Source organism: Coregonus lavaretus, assembly GCF_964263955.1.
Source record: "Coregonus lavaretus genome assembly, chromosome: 2".
Classification (NCBI taxonomy): Eukaryota; Metazoa; Chordata; class Actinopteri; order Salmoniformes; family Salmonidae; genus Coregonus; species Coregonus lavaretus.
The window spans coordinates 67251031-67268335 of NC_139989.1; the positions used below are offsets into that span (position 1 = coordinate 67251031).

General features: G+C 43.5%; 1 protein-coding gene across 1 annotated transcript in view; it reads right to left on the bottom strand.

Annotated features, from left to right (window-relative positions):
* Positions 1-12902: 12902 nt before the first annotated feature.
* LOC311144978 (rho GDP-dissociation inhibitor 2-like) overlaps positions 12903-17305 on the bottom strand; it is a 118282-nt gene continuing 113879 nt past the window's right edge. Inside the window, exon 6 of the mRNA XM_084181177.1 lies at positions 12903-16323. Coding sequence (XP_084037303.1) covers positions 16124-16323 — 200 coding nt within the window. The 3' untranslated portion in view covers positions 12903-16123. The remainder of the gene's footprint in view (positions 16324-17305) is intronic.

The window sequence follows — 17305 nt, forward strand, 5'->3', positions numbered from 1 at the left end:
GTGATTGTTTTTATTATTTTGTTATGTATTGAAATGTTTGACTTTATTTTCCCTATGTTCTTTCAATATAGGAACAATTTGTGAAATGACAGCCTTCTGTAAATATGGACAAAAGTCTATGGATAAATTTTATGGTATGTGTCTTGCAAAATTATGTAAAATGACAGGTTGAGAAAAACTGCATCTTCCTAGGTGCATATGTGAGAAGGAACGCAAACTGTCTGTGTGTGCCATCCCTAAACATCAAGTGTTTGTGGTTCATTAAAATGTTTATTGTCAAGGTAAAAAAAATAAAAGTGTCTGGAACTCTATTGGTGGGATGTGACATCATTCTTCCACAAGAAATTCCATAATTTAGTGTTTTGTTGATGGTTGTCTTCAATTGGGTTGAGACCTGGTGACTGAGACGGCCATGGCATATTGTGAAACATCAGCAAGTTCAGCAGTCTTCATCACTGAAGCTCCTGCCAAACATGCCCCAACAATCACCAGTCGTTAAGCTCTTCCCGAGCAGGGTCGCAGTCTCTCTTCGTTGCAGCTCCTCTCTCTCTAGGAGTAGCAGCTCCTCTCTCTCCAGGGGTAGCAGCTCCTCTCTCCCCAGGGGTAACAGCTCCTCTCTCCCCAGGGGTAACAGCTCCTCTCTCCCCAGGGGTAGCAGCTCCTCTCTCCCCAGGGGTAGCAGCTCCTCTCTCCCCAGGGGTAGCAGCTCCTCTCTCCCCAGGGGTAACAGCTCCTCTCTCCCCAGGAGTAGCAGCTCCTCTCTACCCTAGGATTTGAAGACATCGGTGGCTTAGCCCACAGCCAGTGGGAGGGTCCGGGAAGGAATTTCAACAGCTAAATCCATGAATACATCACCAGTGTATTGCCAAAAACCACTCAAGAACTTCAAATATAGACTCTGACCTGTCCAATGAGCTAAACTGATTAAAGAATCCCACAGTACCTAATCTCTCTCTCTCTCTCTCTCTCTCTCTCTCTCTCTCTCTCTCGTAATTAGAATCCCTATATCAGCTTTAAGTGATAGTCTACTCTGTGTTCTCCCCTCCTCTGTCTTTCTCCATCACTTTATCTGTGTCGTCTATTGATGTCTTTCATCTTGTCTGGTGTCTCTCTCCATCATATCATATTCTTCTGTTACTGTCACTGTGTCTTGTCTGGTGTCTCTCTCCATCATACCCTATTCTGTTGCTGTCTCTGTGTCTTGTCTGGTGTCTCTCTCCATCATATCCTATTCTTCTGTTGCTGTCACTGTGTCTTGTCTGGTGTCTCTCTCCATCATACCCTATTCTGTTGCTGTCTCTGTGTCTTGTCTGGTGTCTCTCTCCATCATATCATATTCTTCTGTTGCTATCTCTGTGTCTTGTCTGGTGTCTCTCTCCATCATATCCTATTCTTCTGTTGCTGTCTCTGTGTCTTGTCTGGTGTCTCTCTCCATCATATCCTATTCTTCTGTTGCTGTCTCTGTGTCTTGTCTGATGTCTCTCTCCATCATATCCTATTCTGTTGCTGTCTCTGTGTCTTGTCTCTCTCTCCATCATATCATATTCTTCTGTTGCTGTCTCTATGTCTTGTCTGGTGTCTCTCTCCATCCTATTATATTATTCTGTTGCTGTCTCTGGGTCTTGTCTGGTGTCTCTCCATCAACAGAAATATTGGTGAGGGTTAGGCCTACATCAATACAACATTGAAAACATGATAACATGACTACATAACACCATTAAATACAGTTGGAATATAGTTACAACTCTCAAACTGTTTCAATCAAACCGAAAAACAACAAGAAAGCTGGATAAACACATTCCGATACTTTGCTGAAACCTGTTCTGCCAGTTCATGTCCTTAAAGATGAATGTTGGAATGTTCCAATGTGGTTACAAAAAACAAGCAACAACTCAACGAAATGGTAAGGCTTTTGGATCTAATGCACAGTTTTCTGAGAATAACTTGATTATAGCTACGTAATGCCATTTGTCTAAATTAAAACCTGACAATTAATTTATTAAAATGGTTGAAGCTAGACATTTCCGTGTTGCAATGGATAGCTTGTTAGCCAACGTTAGCTTGTCATTCGACATTATGTTTGTAGCTATCAGTTAATTTAATCGAATAACAGTAAATGTATGTTTTGATGGGAATACAGAAACTAACTATGTAAAATAACTGAGCAATAAACATCAAGCGTAGGTAGCTAGCAAGCAAGCAAACAGCCTTCCACAGACGATGCCAATCAAGGTGCCCGGACGTTTTTCACGGAATAATACTGCACCTAGTTAGCTAGCTGAATAAACTAGGTTAGTCTATTCCTAGAAAACATTGAACCGCTGTAGTTTACAACAATTATAGTTTCTGAGGTGGAAGTTGGGAGAGTTATATTTGGGAGTTGTGGTGAGGGAGGCCCCGCTCTCTCCTTTCCCAGATGTTTAGTTCATTTTATTCCGATCTCCTCTGCATTATTGTAGCCATCTGCTGCAGCCTGTCAACTATGCCTCTGCCTATCCCTGTTCTCTCCTCTCCGCACAGGCTACACAAACGCCTCACACTGCGTGGCTGCTGCCTCTCTAACCTGGTGGTCCCTGCACGCACGACCCACGTGGAGTTCCAGGGCTCAGGCAGCCTCTGGAACTGCCGTTCTGCTGCCAACAAGGCAGACTTCATCCCAGCCTATGCTACCCTCCAGTCCCTCGACTTCTTGGCGCTGACGGAAACATGGATTACCACTGAAAACACTGCTACTCCTGCTTCTCTCTCCTCGTCTGACCATGTGTTCTCGCATACCCCGAGAGCATCTGGTCAGCGGGGTGGTGGCACAGGAATCCTCATCTCTCCCAAGTGGACATTCTCAATTTTTCCCCTGACCCATCTGTCTATCTCCTCATTTGAATTCCATGCTGTCACAGTCACTAGCCCATTTAAGCTTAATATCCTTGTCATCTATCGCCCTCCAGGTTCCCTTGGAGAGTTCATCAATGAGCTTGACGCCTTGATAAGTTCCTTTCCTGAGGATGGCTCACCCCTCACAGTTCTGGGGGATTTCAACCTCCCTACGTCTACATATGACTCATTTCTCTCTGCCTCCTTCTTTCCACTCCTCTCCTCTTTTGACCTCACCCTCTCACCGTCCCCCCCTACTCACAAGGCAGGCAATACGCTTGACCTCATCTTTACTAGATGCTGTTCTTCTACTAATCTCACTGCAACTCCCCTCCAAGTCTCCGACCACTACTTTGTATCCTTTTCTCTCTCCCTCTCCTCCAACACTACTCACTCTGCCCCTACACAGATGGTAATGCGCCGTCGCAACCTTCGCTCTCTCTCTCCCGCTACTCTCTCCTCTTCCATCCTATCATCTCTTCCCTCTGCTCAATCCTTCTTCCTCCAATCTCCTGATTCTGCCTCCTCAACCCTCCTCTCCTCCCTTTCTGCATCCTTTGACTCTCTATGTCCCCTATCCTCCCGGCCGGCTCGGTCCTCCCCTCCAGCTCCGTGGCTTGATGACTCATTGCGAGCTCACAGAACAGAGCTCCGGGCAGCTGAGCGGAAATGGAAGAAAACTAGACTCCCTGCAGACCTGGCATCTTTTCACTCCCTCCTCTCTACATTTTCTTCATCTGTTTCTGCTGCTAGGGCCACTTTCTACCACTCTAAATTCCAAGCATCCGCCTCTAACCCTAGGAAGCTCTTTGCCACATTCTCCTCCCTGCTGAATCTCCCCTCCCCCCCTCCTCCCTCTCTGTGGATGACTTCGTCAACCATTTTGAAAAGAAGGTTGATGACATCCGATCCTCGTTTGTTAAGTCAAATGACACTGCTGGTCCTGCTCACACTGCCCTACCCTATGCTTTGACTTCTTTCTCCCCTCTCTCTCCAGATAAAATCTTGCGACTTGTGACGGCAGGCTGCCCAACAACCTGCCCGCTTGACCCTATCCCCTCCTCTCTTTTCCAGACCATCTCCGGTGACCTTCTCCCTTACCTCACCTCGCTGATCAACTCATCCTTGACCGCTGGCTATGTCCCTTCCGTCTTCAAGAGAGCGAGAGTTGCACCCCTTCTCAAAAAACCAACACTCGATCCCTCCGATGTCAACAACTACAGACCAGTATCCCTTCTTTCTTTTCTCTCCAAAACTATTGAGCGTGCCGTCTTTAGCCAACTCTCTTGCTATCTCTCTCAGAATGACCTTCTTGATCCAAACCAGTCAGGTTTCAAGACTGGTCATTCAACTGAGACTGCTCTTCTCTGTGTCACAGAGGCTCTCCGCACTGCTAAAGCTAACTCTCTCTCCTCTGCTCTTGTCCTTCTAGACCTGTCTGCTGCCTTTGATACTGTGAACCATCAGATCCTCCTCTCCACCCTCTCCGAGCTGGGCATCTCCGGCGCGGCTCACTCTTGGATTGCGTCCTACCTGACCGGTCGCTCCTACCAAGTGGCGTGGCGAGAAGCTGTCTCCGCACCATGTGCTCTCACCACTGGTGTCCCCCAGGGCTCAGTTCTAGGCCCTCTCCTATTCTCGCTATACACCAAGTCACTTGGCGCTGTCATATCCTCACATGGCCTCTCCTATCATTGCTACGCTGACGACACACAACTAATCTTCTCCTTTCCCCCTTCTGATAACCAGGTGGCGAATCGCATCTCTGCATGTCTGGCAGACATATCAGTATGGATGACGGATCACCACCTCAAGCTGAACCTCGTCAAGACGGAGCTGCTCTTCCTCCCGGGGAAGGACTGCCCGTTCCATGATCTCGCCATCACGGTTGACAACTCCGTTGTGTCCTCCTCCCAGAGTGCGAAGAGCCTTGGCGTGACCCTGGACAACACCCTGTCGTTCTCCGCTAACATCAAGGCGGTGACCCGATCCTGTAGGTTCATGCTCTACAACATTCGGAGAGTACGACCCTGCCTTACACAGGAAGCGGCACAGGACCTAATCCAGGCACTTGTCATCTCCCGTCTGGATTACTGCAACTCGCTGTTGGCTGGGCTCCCTGCCTGTGCCATTAAACCCCTACAACTCATCCAGAATGCCGCAGCCCGTCTGGTGTTCAACCTTCCCAAGTTCTCTCACGTCACCCCGCTCCTCCGCACACTCCACTGGCTTCCAGTTGAAGCTCACATCTGCTACAAGACCATGGTGCTTGCCTACGGAGCTGTGAGGGGAACGGCACCTCCGTACCTTCAGGCTCTGATCAGTCCCTACACCCAAACGAGGGCACTGCGTTCATCCACCTCTGGCCTGCTGGCTCCCCTACCTCTGCGGAAGCATAGTTCCCGCTCAGCCCAGTCAAAACTGTTCGCTGCTCTGGCACCCCAATGGTGGAACAAGCTCCCTCACGACGCCAGGACAGCGGAGTCACTCACCACCTTCCGGAGACATTTGAAACCCCACCTCTTTAAGGAATACCTGGGATAGGATAAAGTAATCCTTCTACCCCCCCCCCTTTACTCCAACCCCCCCCCCCCCCCCCCCCCACCCCCCCAAAAAAAAAAAAAACATTGTAAAGTTGTTATCCCACTGGCTATAAGGTGAATACACCTATTTGTAAGTCGCTCTGGATAAGAGCGTCTGCTAAATGACGTAAATGTAATGTAATGTAATGTAATGGTTACCCAAAAAGATGACAAGATAGATCACACATCCATAACTTGTTTCCTGCTTGTAGCAGGCCACGTTTACAGGAATCCTTTTCTCTAACTGTAAGTCATATGATTTCATGAGAATATTTATCTGGAGTGAGAGTGTAATGCAAGTCAAGGTGTCCTTGGATGGATGTCAACAAGATTTATAACCAGCATTGTTAAATTAACTGTTGTAATAAATAAATACAATATTTTTAAATGTATTGTCACAGACACCGGATAGATGCAGTGAAATGTGCTGTTTTACAGGGTCAGCCATAGTAGTACGGTGCCCCTGGAGCAAATTAGGTGTAAGTGCCTTGCTTAAGGGCACATCGACAGATTTGTACCTTGACGGCTCAGGTAATCGAACCAGCAACCTTTCAGTTACTGGCCCCACTAGGTAATCTTACCATACCAGTTCACGCCCTAAAAGAAGACACTGTTCAAGTGTTCAAATGTAGTCCATGAAGAGGTATTAGGATTATGTGCACAGCTATTCTGCCGTACAATTGCAAACTGCTGCTACACATTTGGTCAAAGATGAGTTCAGACCTAAATCAGGCTTCGTAGTATCTGTTATATCTTGTGACAAAGTGTCCTGGTTCAATTATCTTCTGTTTCAGAGAAAATGCAGGGTCAAATTTGATGTAACTACAAAATCCCAGTAAAAACCAAGGAAACAGCAGTAAGTGAAGTTACTGCCATCTGGCTTTGTTCCACCATGTTCTACTGCAGTTACTACGGTTTTCCTTGGTATTCTATCAGGCTCTGAGTTCAGGCCATCCCGACCATGACACTCACCCTCACACACTCCCAGTTATCACCAGAATAAACATGGCACAATCACGCGGAAACATTATGGTTTAACTCGCATTGAAATGCAAATACCCAGATAATGGTAAGAAAGATAGCAAACAAAATATTGAGAAGCTCGCTAACATAAAGAAAAGGACAGCATTGATAGTAATACAAAGTCACATAAGTATAAACATTCTCCGTGATGAAATAGTTCTTACCTTATGGATAAAAAAAGCTTTAGGGTTGCTACAATACAACATTCAAAACATGAAAACACAACTACATAACACCATTAAAAACAACAAGAAATCTAGATAAACACATTTAGATTTTTTAGATACTGCACTTTGCTTTTACATGACTCATACAGCTGTTTATGGTCATACAGCAGCAGAAGGCAGTATCAGCATTTTAGGGGTCATAGGTCAGATCAGCGGTCATAATAAGATGATACATCAGTGCATTTACACTTATCTACCTACGACATATTTGGCTGGACAGCAAAAACAACTTTAAAGCCTTTGTCTTCAGTTGTACTGTTTTCTAGTTACTGCCCTTTTCCTTTGTAGGGCAGTTTATTCAAGCAGTCAATGGACAACAACTCTTAACGCAATCACGGGGAAAACACTTTTGAAAGCAGTTTTGATCTTTGTTAAAAAAAGAGGGGGATCCAAGCTTTCCATTGATAACACGTTTATTTCTATACTCCTACAATTGTGCTAATGCAGTTACAACTGGAGTGTCAAGCATGGTTTAGGAACATTTGCAACAGAGCTCTTAAAGGGGCAATGGCATCTTAAAACCAGAGTATCAAGCAATTGCGCTAAAGCATTGTTTTAAAAATGCAGTTACAACTGGAGTATCAAGCATGGTTTAGGAACATTTGCAACAGAGCTCTAACAATTTCACAACATATACCCAATACACACAAATCTAAGTAAGGAATGGAATTAAGAATACAGTTGAAGTCGGAGGTTTACATACACCTTAGCCAAATACATTTAAACTCAGTTTTTCACAATTCCTGACATTTAATCCTAGTAAAAATGCCCTGTCTTAGGTCAGTTAGGATCACCACTTTATTTTAAGAATGTGAAATGTCAGAATAATAGTAGAGAGAATGATTTATTTCAGCTTTTATTTCTTTCATCACATTCCCAGTGGGTCACAAGTTTACATGCACTCAATTAGTATTTCGTAGCATTGCCTTTAAATTGTTTAATTTGGGTCGAACGTTTCGGGTACCCTTCCCACAATAAGTTGGGTGAATTTTGGCCCATTCCTCCTGACAGAGCTGGTGTAACTGAGTCAGGTTTGTAGGCCTCCCTGCTCGCACACGCTTTTTCAGTTCTGCCCACAAATTTGCTATAGGATTGAGGTCAGGGCTTTGTGATGGCCACTCCAATACCTTGACATTGTTGTCTTAAGCCATTTTGCCACAACTTTGGAAGTATGCTTGGGGTCATTGTCCATTTGGAAGACCCATTTGCGACCAAGCATTAACTTCCTGACTGATGTCTTGAGATGTTGCTTCAATATATCCACATCATTTTCCTTCCTCATGATGCCATCTATTTTGTGAAGTGCACAAGTCCCTCCTGCAGCAAAACACCCCCACAGCATGATGCTGCCTTCACGTTGGGATGGTGTTCTTCGGCTTGCAAGCACCCCCTTTTTCCTCCAAACATAATGATGGTCATTATGGCCAAACAGTTCTATTTTTGTTTCATCAGACCAGAGGACATTTCTCCAAAAAGTACGATCTTTGTCCCCATGTGCAGTTGCAAACCGTAGTCTGGCTTTTTTATGGAGGTTTTGGAGCAGTGGCTTCTTCCTTGCTGAGCGGCCTTTCAGGTTATGTCGATATAGGACTCGTTTTGCTGTGGATATAGATACTTTTGTACCTGTTTCCTCCAGCATCTTCACAAGGTCCTTTGCTGTTGTTCTGGGTTTGATTTGCACTTTTCGGACCAAAGTACGTTCATCTCTAGGAGACAGAACGCGTCTCCTTCCTGAGCGGTATGACGGCTGCGTGGTCCCATGGTGTCTTGGCTGATTACTTTTGATTTTCCCATGATGTCAAGCAGAGAGGCACTGAGTTTGAAGGTAGGCCTTGAAATACATCCACAGGTACACCACCAATTGACTCAAATGATGTCAATTAGACTATCAGAATCTTCTAAAGCCATGACATCATTTTCTGGAATTTTCCAAGCTGTTTAAAGGCACAGTCAGCTTAGTGTATGTAATCTTCTGACCCACTGGAATTGTGATACAGTGAATTATAAGTGAAATAATCTGGCTGTAAACAATTGTTGGAAAAATTACTTTTGTCATGCACATAGTAGATGTCCTAACCGACTTGCCAAAACTATACTTTGTTAACAAGACATTTGTGGAGTGGTTGAAAAACAAGTTTTAATGACTCCAACCTAAGTGTATGTAAACTTCAGACGTCAACTGTATATGCTATACTATAGAGAGAGAGTCTACTATACTGTATATATACTATATAGAGAGAATATACTATACTGTATATATACTATACAATAGAGAGAGGGTCTACTATACTGTATAAATACTATACAATAGAGAGATGGTTTACTATACTGTATATATACTATACAATAGCGAGAGGGTCTACTATACTGTATAAATACTATACTATTGAGAGAGTCTATTATACTGTATATATACTATACTTTATAGAGAGTCTACTATACTATATATATACTATACTATAGAGAGAGATAGTCTACTATGCTGTATATATACTATACTATATAGAGAGAGTATACTATACTGTATATATACTATACTATATAGAGAGAGTATACTATACTGTATAAATACTATACTATTGAGAGAGTCTATTATACTGTATACATACTATACTATATAGAGTCTACTATACTATATATATATACTATAGAGAGATTATACTATACTGTATATATACTATATTATAGAGAGAGATAGTCTACCATGCTGTATATATACTATACTATATATAGAGAGTATACTATACTGTATATATACTATACTATAGAGAGAGTCTACTATACTGTATATATACTATACTATAGTGAGAGTCTACTATACTGTATATATACTATACTATAGAGAGTGAGTATACTATACTGTATATATACTATACAATAGAGAGAGATACTATCCTGTACATATACTATACTATATATAGAGAGAGAGTCTACAATACTGTATATATACTATACTATAGAGAGAGTATACTATACTGTATATATGCTAAACTATAGAGAGTCTACTATACTGTATATATACTATACTATAGAGAGAGAGTCTACTATACTGTATATATACTATACTATAGAGAGAGTCTACTATACTGTATATATACTATACTGAGAGTCTGCTATACTGTATATATACTATACTATAGAGAGTGAGTATACTATACTGTATATATACTATACAATAGAGAGAGATACTATCCTGTACATATACTATACTATAGAGAGAGAGTCTACTATACTGTATTTATACTATACTATAGAGAGAGAGTATACTATACTGTATATATGCTAAACTATAGAGTCTACTATACTGTATATATACTATACTATAAAGAGAGAGTATACTATACTGTATATATACTATACTATAGAAAGAGAGTATAATATACTGTATATATGCTATACTATAGAGAGAGAGAGTCTACTATACTGTATATATACTATACTATAGAGAGAGAGTCTACTATACTGTATATATACTATACTGTATATATACTATACTATAGAGAGTCTACTATACTGTAGGATATAACCCAACCCACTTTGCCAAAGCACAGCCACCACACCACTAGAGGGAAATCAACAGACCACCAACTTACTACTCTGAGACAAGGCTGAGTATAGCCCACGAAGATCTCCTCCTCTGCACGAGCCCGAGAGGGCGCCAAACCGGACCAGATAAACAAATTATCTTTAAATGTTGAAAAATCCAACTTTATTATATTCACTAGAAGAATAAAAAATAAAAAAAATAAAAAAGAGCAAGAATCTCAAATCGGTGGGAATGAAATGGAACAAGTCACATCCACTAGATTCCTCTGAGTTCTAATTGATGAAAAGTTATCCTGGAAAGATCATATTCAATTTGTCTGTAGCAAAGTGATGAAATCAGAAAGATTAGTGGTTTGGTTCTTCAGGCTTGCTTCCTAACTCTATAATATAGCTTAATTCACCCATATCTCATTTACTGTAATATTGTCTGGGCCAGTACATATGCCTCCTACCTGCACAAATTACTCATCATACAAAATAAATGTGCAACACTAGCCACCTCCTCTAATTACCTGGCTTCATCTGCACCTTTGTTTAAGAAACTCAATGTCTTGTCTATGTACGCCAATTATGCACTTTCATCTACAAATACTCACACCTCCCAGACAGTTTACCTTAAACCCTTCAATGGATTCTTCCAGGTTAATTCTGAAATCCATCTATATAACTGTGATAACCTTCACCCTCCCCACTGCCACATCTCACATAGTCAATTCTCTATCAGATACAGAGGTACCATACTCTGGAATTCTTATCTTCACATCGTCAAAACATCATCAACCCTCAATATCTTCCAGCGAAGACTTGGAGTCAGCCTGATGAACCAAACTACCCAATAATCCCCTCCATGAAGACTGGGGGTCAGCCTGATTAACTAAACTACCCAATAATCCCCTCCATGAAGACTGGGGGTCAGCCTGATGAACCAAACTACCCAATAATCCCCTCCATGAAGACTGGGGGTCAGCCTGATTAACTAAACTACCCAATAATCCCCTCCATGAAGACTGGGGGTCAGCCTGATGAACCAAACTACCCAATAATCCCCTCCATGAAGACTGGGGGTCAGCCTGATGAAACAAACTACCCAATAATCTCCTCCATGAAGACTGGGGGTCAGCCTGATGAACCAAACTACCCAATAATCTCCTCCATGAAGACTGGGGGTCAGCCTGATGAACCAAACTACCCAATAATCCCCTCCATGAAGACTGGGGGTCAGCCTGATTAACTAAACTACCCAATAATCCCCTCCATGAAGACTGGGGGTCAGCCTGATGAACCAAACTACCCAATAATCCCCTCCATGAAGACTGGGGGTCAGCCTGATGAAACAAACTACCCAATAATCTCCTCCATGAAGACTGGGGGTCAGCCTGATGAACCAAACAACCCAATAATCTCCTCCATGAAGACTGGGGGTCAGCCTGATGAACCAAACTACCCAATAATCCCCTCCATGAAGACTGGGGGTCAGCCTGATGAACCAAACTACCCAATAATCCCCTCCATGAAGACTGGGGGTCAGCCTGATGAACCAAACTACCCAATAATCCCCTCCATGAAGACTGGGGGTCAGCCTAACTCTCTCTCTCACACACATACATAATCAAACATGGTTTTTCTTCCAGCCTCACCTGAACACCGTTTTTATCTGTTTATTTCATATCAGCCCTTTTGCGATTCCATCCTCACCTGAACACCGTTTTTACCTGTTTATTTACATATCAGCCCTTTTGTGCTTCCAGCCTCACCTGAACACCATTTTTACCTGTTTATTTATCTGCAGTGTTTTGTCTTTCACTTATTTTCCTTGGTGTGAATAAATAAAACCTAAAACCTAATTGAGAAATGTTTCCACTTGCAATGACTTCTGTTTAAACCGTGATTTAAACTGAAACTCAGTGATATGACATGTAAGGCTGTGTGTCTGCCTGTATTCATTTATGTACCTGATTTCCATTCAGACTGCTTTGTCCAGCCAAGTGGCACTTTGTGGGATACATTGAATGTAATGGAGTTGAAGTTGTGTTCCCAGCAGTCCACAGGATGGCGCCAGACCAGCATAACTGGACTGGTGAGACCTGAGTAATATACCAAGGGAAATACACTATATATACAAAAGTATGTGGACACCCCTTCAAATGAGTGGATTTGGCTATTTCAGCCACACCCGTTTCTGACAGGTGTATAAAATCGAGCACACAGCCATGCAATCTCCATAGACAAACATTGGCAGTAGAATGGCCTTACTGAAGTGCTCAGTGACTTTCAACGTGGCACTGTCATAGGATGCCACCTTTCCAACAAGTCAGTTCGTCAAATGCCCTGCTAGAGCTGCCCCCGGTCAACTGTAAGTGCTGTTATTGTGAAGTGGAAACGTCTAGGAGCAACAACGGCTCAGCAATGAAGTTGTAGGCCACACAAGCTCACAGAACGGGACCGCCGAGTGTCTACGGAGATTGCATGGCTGTGCGCTCGATTTTATACATCTGTCAGCAACAGGTGTGGCTGAAATAGCCGAATCCACTAATTTGAACGGGTGTCCACAAACTTTTGTATATATAGTGTACCTTCACATAATGTCCGCTTGTCTGAATGCCTTATTGGAATGATGTTCTTAAAGTGCACATGTTCAGACAGACAGGAAGTGGCTGATTAAATCACCTTTATTAAAAGATACCGGATGCTGGAATACCAATACTTTAGGATGCAGCAGTAGCTTCCAACACACAGGCCCAGGCTTGTGCCCAACCAAACTCCCAACTCACATAGAGGATGAGTCCAAAATGGTACCCTATTCCCTATATAGTTCATTACCTTTAACCAGAACCCTACGTAGACTAGATAACACCTCATGCATCTAGCGTTCTGTTTGTCCCATGAATCACCCTGTGAACGCGTCTCTAAGGGTCCAGGTCAAAAGTAACACACTATAAAGGGAATAGTGTGTCATTTGGGACGCACCCACAGTAATAATAACAAAACTGTTTCTGATCGTACTTAAAATAAAATAAAAAATCCATGTAAATATCTGCAGTATCCTTGCCAACCATTTCAATCTGCATATTGGTTTTTCTTTTAAAATCACAACTTGACAGTAAAATAGTCCAAAATAAAGAAGAGATCTGAAACCATGCAACACTCAACAAGCCCACATTACAGTTACTTCTGGGTTCACAACCATTTTGAATTATCAATATCATGTTCATCATCAACACTTACAACATCATATGACTTTACACAATAGTGAGAAGGACGTTTGGATGTTTTTTTTAGAGGGTTTTGGGAAGGACAGAATCAATCAAATCGTGTAGACCTTATCCACTTGAGTTACATTACTGTACAAAAGGAAATTGTCAAATTATAGATAGAACATGTGTTTTGTTTCCTTAGTTTGTTACCCGAGCCAGTCGATGCCTTTAGGCCTCATGCTTGGTGTTAAAGTGGGACCCTGAGCAACAGATATACAGAACACTTCAGCACACTAACCTCCATGTTAGTACCAAACGCTAACCTGCTGCTCCCAGACCAGTGTCTAACCTCCATGTTGGTACCAAACGCTAACCTACTGCTCCCAGACCAGTGTCTAACCTCCATGTTGGTACCAAATGCTAACCTGCTGCTCCTAGATCAGTGTGTGCTGTCATTCCATTCATTGTCATGTTTGGAGTGACATGATGGCACCAACAGACTGATACCCAGGCTAACCAAACACCATCATAACAACATTCTAATTTACATTCTGACTGAAATGTTCATGATGCTTTGGGTGCCAAAATGGCATCCATTAAGATACTAAACCTCAAACCCAGTTTACCCTCTACTCTGCTGTATATTTATGTCTTAGGGTCACTGCCTGCCAGAGGCAAAGATACTGAGTAGGGCTCAGTCATTGGGCTTTATAATACTGTATCAAGTCCTACAGAACATGCATATTCTACACATCCCAATCACATTCTCTTCATCACAGCCTGACAACAGGCTTCCTCAGGATGTTTACTTGATGTTTAAAGGAAAATGGTGGATACATGGTGAATGGCTTATCTTTTAAAGAGCAACTCTCTCAATATGCAAAGGCTGGAAATTGGGGAAATGACATTCAAGCGGCATTGAAAAATAGAGCAAATATAAGGACAAATCTGATGAACTTGTCAGAGTAAGACAACAGCAACAATTGTCTGTTGATATGTTACCATGGTAACCCATCTTCCCTGTAAAACACCTCCAGACAGTGTGAAACCATGTTGTTTTACATGAATTCAATAACAGCTCAGGTGTGTCAAGTACAACAGAGACAGAAGGCAACTGAAAGACACAGTAACAGAAATTCAGACGTAAAGAGCAAACAGTGAGAAAGAGACATTTCTAGATGTAGAACTCAGAAGATGTTCATTCTAGAACTAGAACTTAGAAGATGGTCATTCTAGAACTAGAACTTAGAAGATGGTCATTCTAGATGTAGAACTCAGAAGATGGTCATTCTAGATGTAGAACTCAGAAGATGGTCATTCTAGAACTAGAACTTAGAAGATGGTCATTCTAGATGTAGAACTCAGAAGATGGTAACTTCTTGAGGAGTATGAGACACGCTGTCGTCAAACATTCTAACTGATAACATTACAAAGGACTGCTCAGTGAAACCTTGTTGAACTGACAACTTCCAGAATACAACACTTTAGAATAACCTAGAATCTTCCTCTCACTATGGGGTATAAATACATCTCCATACTCCAACTTCAATGTATGAGTGAGTCCCACATGTTTAACTTTCATTTGATCCACTTCAGTTAACACACTATAGTAGAGGACATCAGATGACCTCACAGATAGAGCAGTGGGTCTCCACCTACAGTTCATACCCCCTGTGTCCCAAATGGCACCCTATTCCCTACATAGTGCACTACTTTAGACCAGGGCTCTGTTGGTAGTGCACTATATAGGGAATAGAGGGGCATTTTGGGATGTAGCCCACCATGTTCAGTTGTCTACTATGATGTATACTTCCTGGTTTGGTTTATGACAACATCCTCTCTGTCTCGTTCTAGACTGTGCCTAACCTAACTTCCTGTTTACACCTTTCATACCTGTCTCTGTCTTTTACTGTTATACAGGTGGGCCTTGGAGGGAGAGGGGAAGAGGAGGGAGAGAGGAAGAGAGGAAGGATGGAGGGACAACAAGAGGGGGAGACACAGGGAGAGGGGGAGACACAGGGAGAGGGAGAGACACGGAGAGGGAGAGACAGGGAGAGGGGGAGACACAGGGAGAGGGGGAGACACAGGGAGAGGGAGAGACACAGGGAGAGGGAGAGACACAGGGAGAGGGGGAGACACAGGGAGAGGTTGAGACACAGGGAGAGGGGGAGACACGGAGAGGGAGAGACACAGGGAGAGGGAGAGACACAGGGAGAGAGAGAGACACAGGGAGAGGGAGAGACACAGGGAGAGACACAGGGAGAGGGAGAGACACAGGGAGAGGGAGAGACACAGGGAGAGGGGGAGACACAGGGAGAGGGGGAGACACAGGGAGAGGGAGAGACACAGGGAGAGACACAGGGAGAGACACAGGGAGAGGGAGAGACACATGGAGAGACACAGGGAGAGGGAGAGACACATGGAGAGACACAGGGAGAGGGAGAGACACAGGGAGAGGGAGAGACACAGGGAGAGGGGGAGACACAGGGAGAGGGAGAGACACAGGGAGAGAGAGAGACACAGGGAGAGGGAGAGACACAGGGAGAGGGAGAGACACGGGGAGAGACACAGGGAGAGGGAGAGACACAGGGAGAGACACAGGGAGAGGGAAGGAGGGGGAGACACAGGGAGTGGGAGATACAGGGAGAGGGGAGGAGAGAGAGAGGAATGAGGCTCCTCTCTAATCGTCCCAGTCCTTCTTGATCCCCAAGTTCCACTCCCAGGAGAGGTGGTCGGTCTTGTCGTCGTCGGTGAAGTGGGACTTGATGTGGTAGCTGCCTCGGACAATCATGCCTTTGGGCGCCTCCTCCACCGGGGTCATGAACTCGTGCTCCTCCACCCGCGGCCCGTAGCTGCCCACCATGTACACCGCCTTGTCCACTGCAAGACACAAAATGGACGTTCAGTTGCACACTTGCTAGCCAGGTTTTAGGTGAAGGTGGGGGAAACTGTGACATCTTGTGTCAATGACAACACACAAAATGGCGGCACAGTTGCACACTTGCTAGCCAGGGTTTAGTATACAGTGGCTTGCGAAAGTATTCACCCCCCTTGGCATTTTTCCTATTTTGTTGCCTTACAACCTGGAATTAAAATGGATTTTTTGGGGGTTTGTATCATTTGATTTACACAACATGCCTACCACTTTGAAGATGCAAAATAATTTATATTGTGAAACAAACAAGAAATAAGACAAAAAAACAGAAAAGTATAGAGACATACTGCAAGTCTTGTGGGGTATGTCTCTATAAGCTTGGCACATCTAGTCACTGGGATGTTTGCCCATTCTTCAAGGCAAAACTGCTCCAGCTCCTTCAAGTTGGATGTGTTCCGCTGGTGTACAGCAATCTTTAAGTCTACCACAGATTCTCAATTGGATTGAGGTCTGGGCTTTGACTAGGCCATTCCAAGACATTTAAATGTTTCCCCTTAAACCACTTGAGTGTTGCTTTAGTAGTATGCTTAGGGTCATTGACCTGCTGGAAGGTGAACCTCCATCCCAGTCTCAAATCTCTGGAAGACTGAAACAGGTTTCCCTCAAGAATTTCCCTATATTTAGCGCCATCCATCATTCCTTCAATTCTGACCAGTTTCCCAGTCCCTGCCGATGAAAAACATCCCCACAGCATGATGCTGCCACCACCATGCTTCACTGTGGGGATGGTGTTCTCGGGGTGATGAGAGGTGTTGGGTTTGCGCCAGACATAGCGTTTTCCTTGATGGCCAAAAAGCTCAATTTTAGTCTCATCTGACCAAGGTACCTTCTTCCACCAAACGTTTTTGCTTATTTTCTTCTTTAAGCAACTGACCACTCTTCCGTAAAGCCCAGATCTGTGGAGTGTACGGCTTAAAGTGGTCCTAT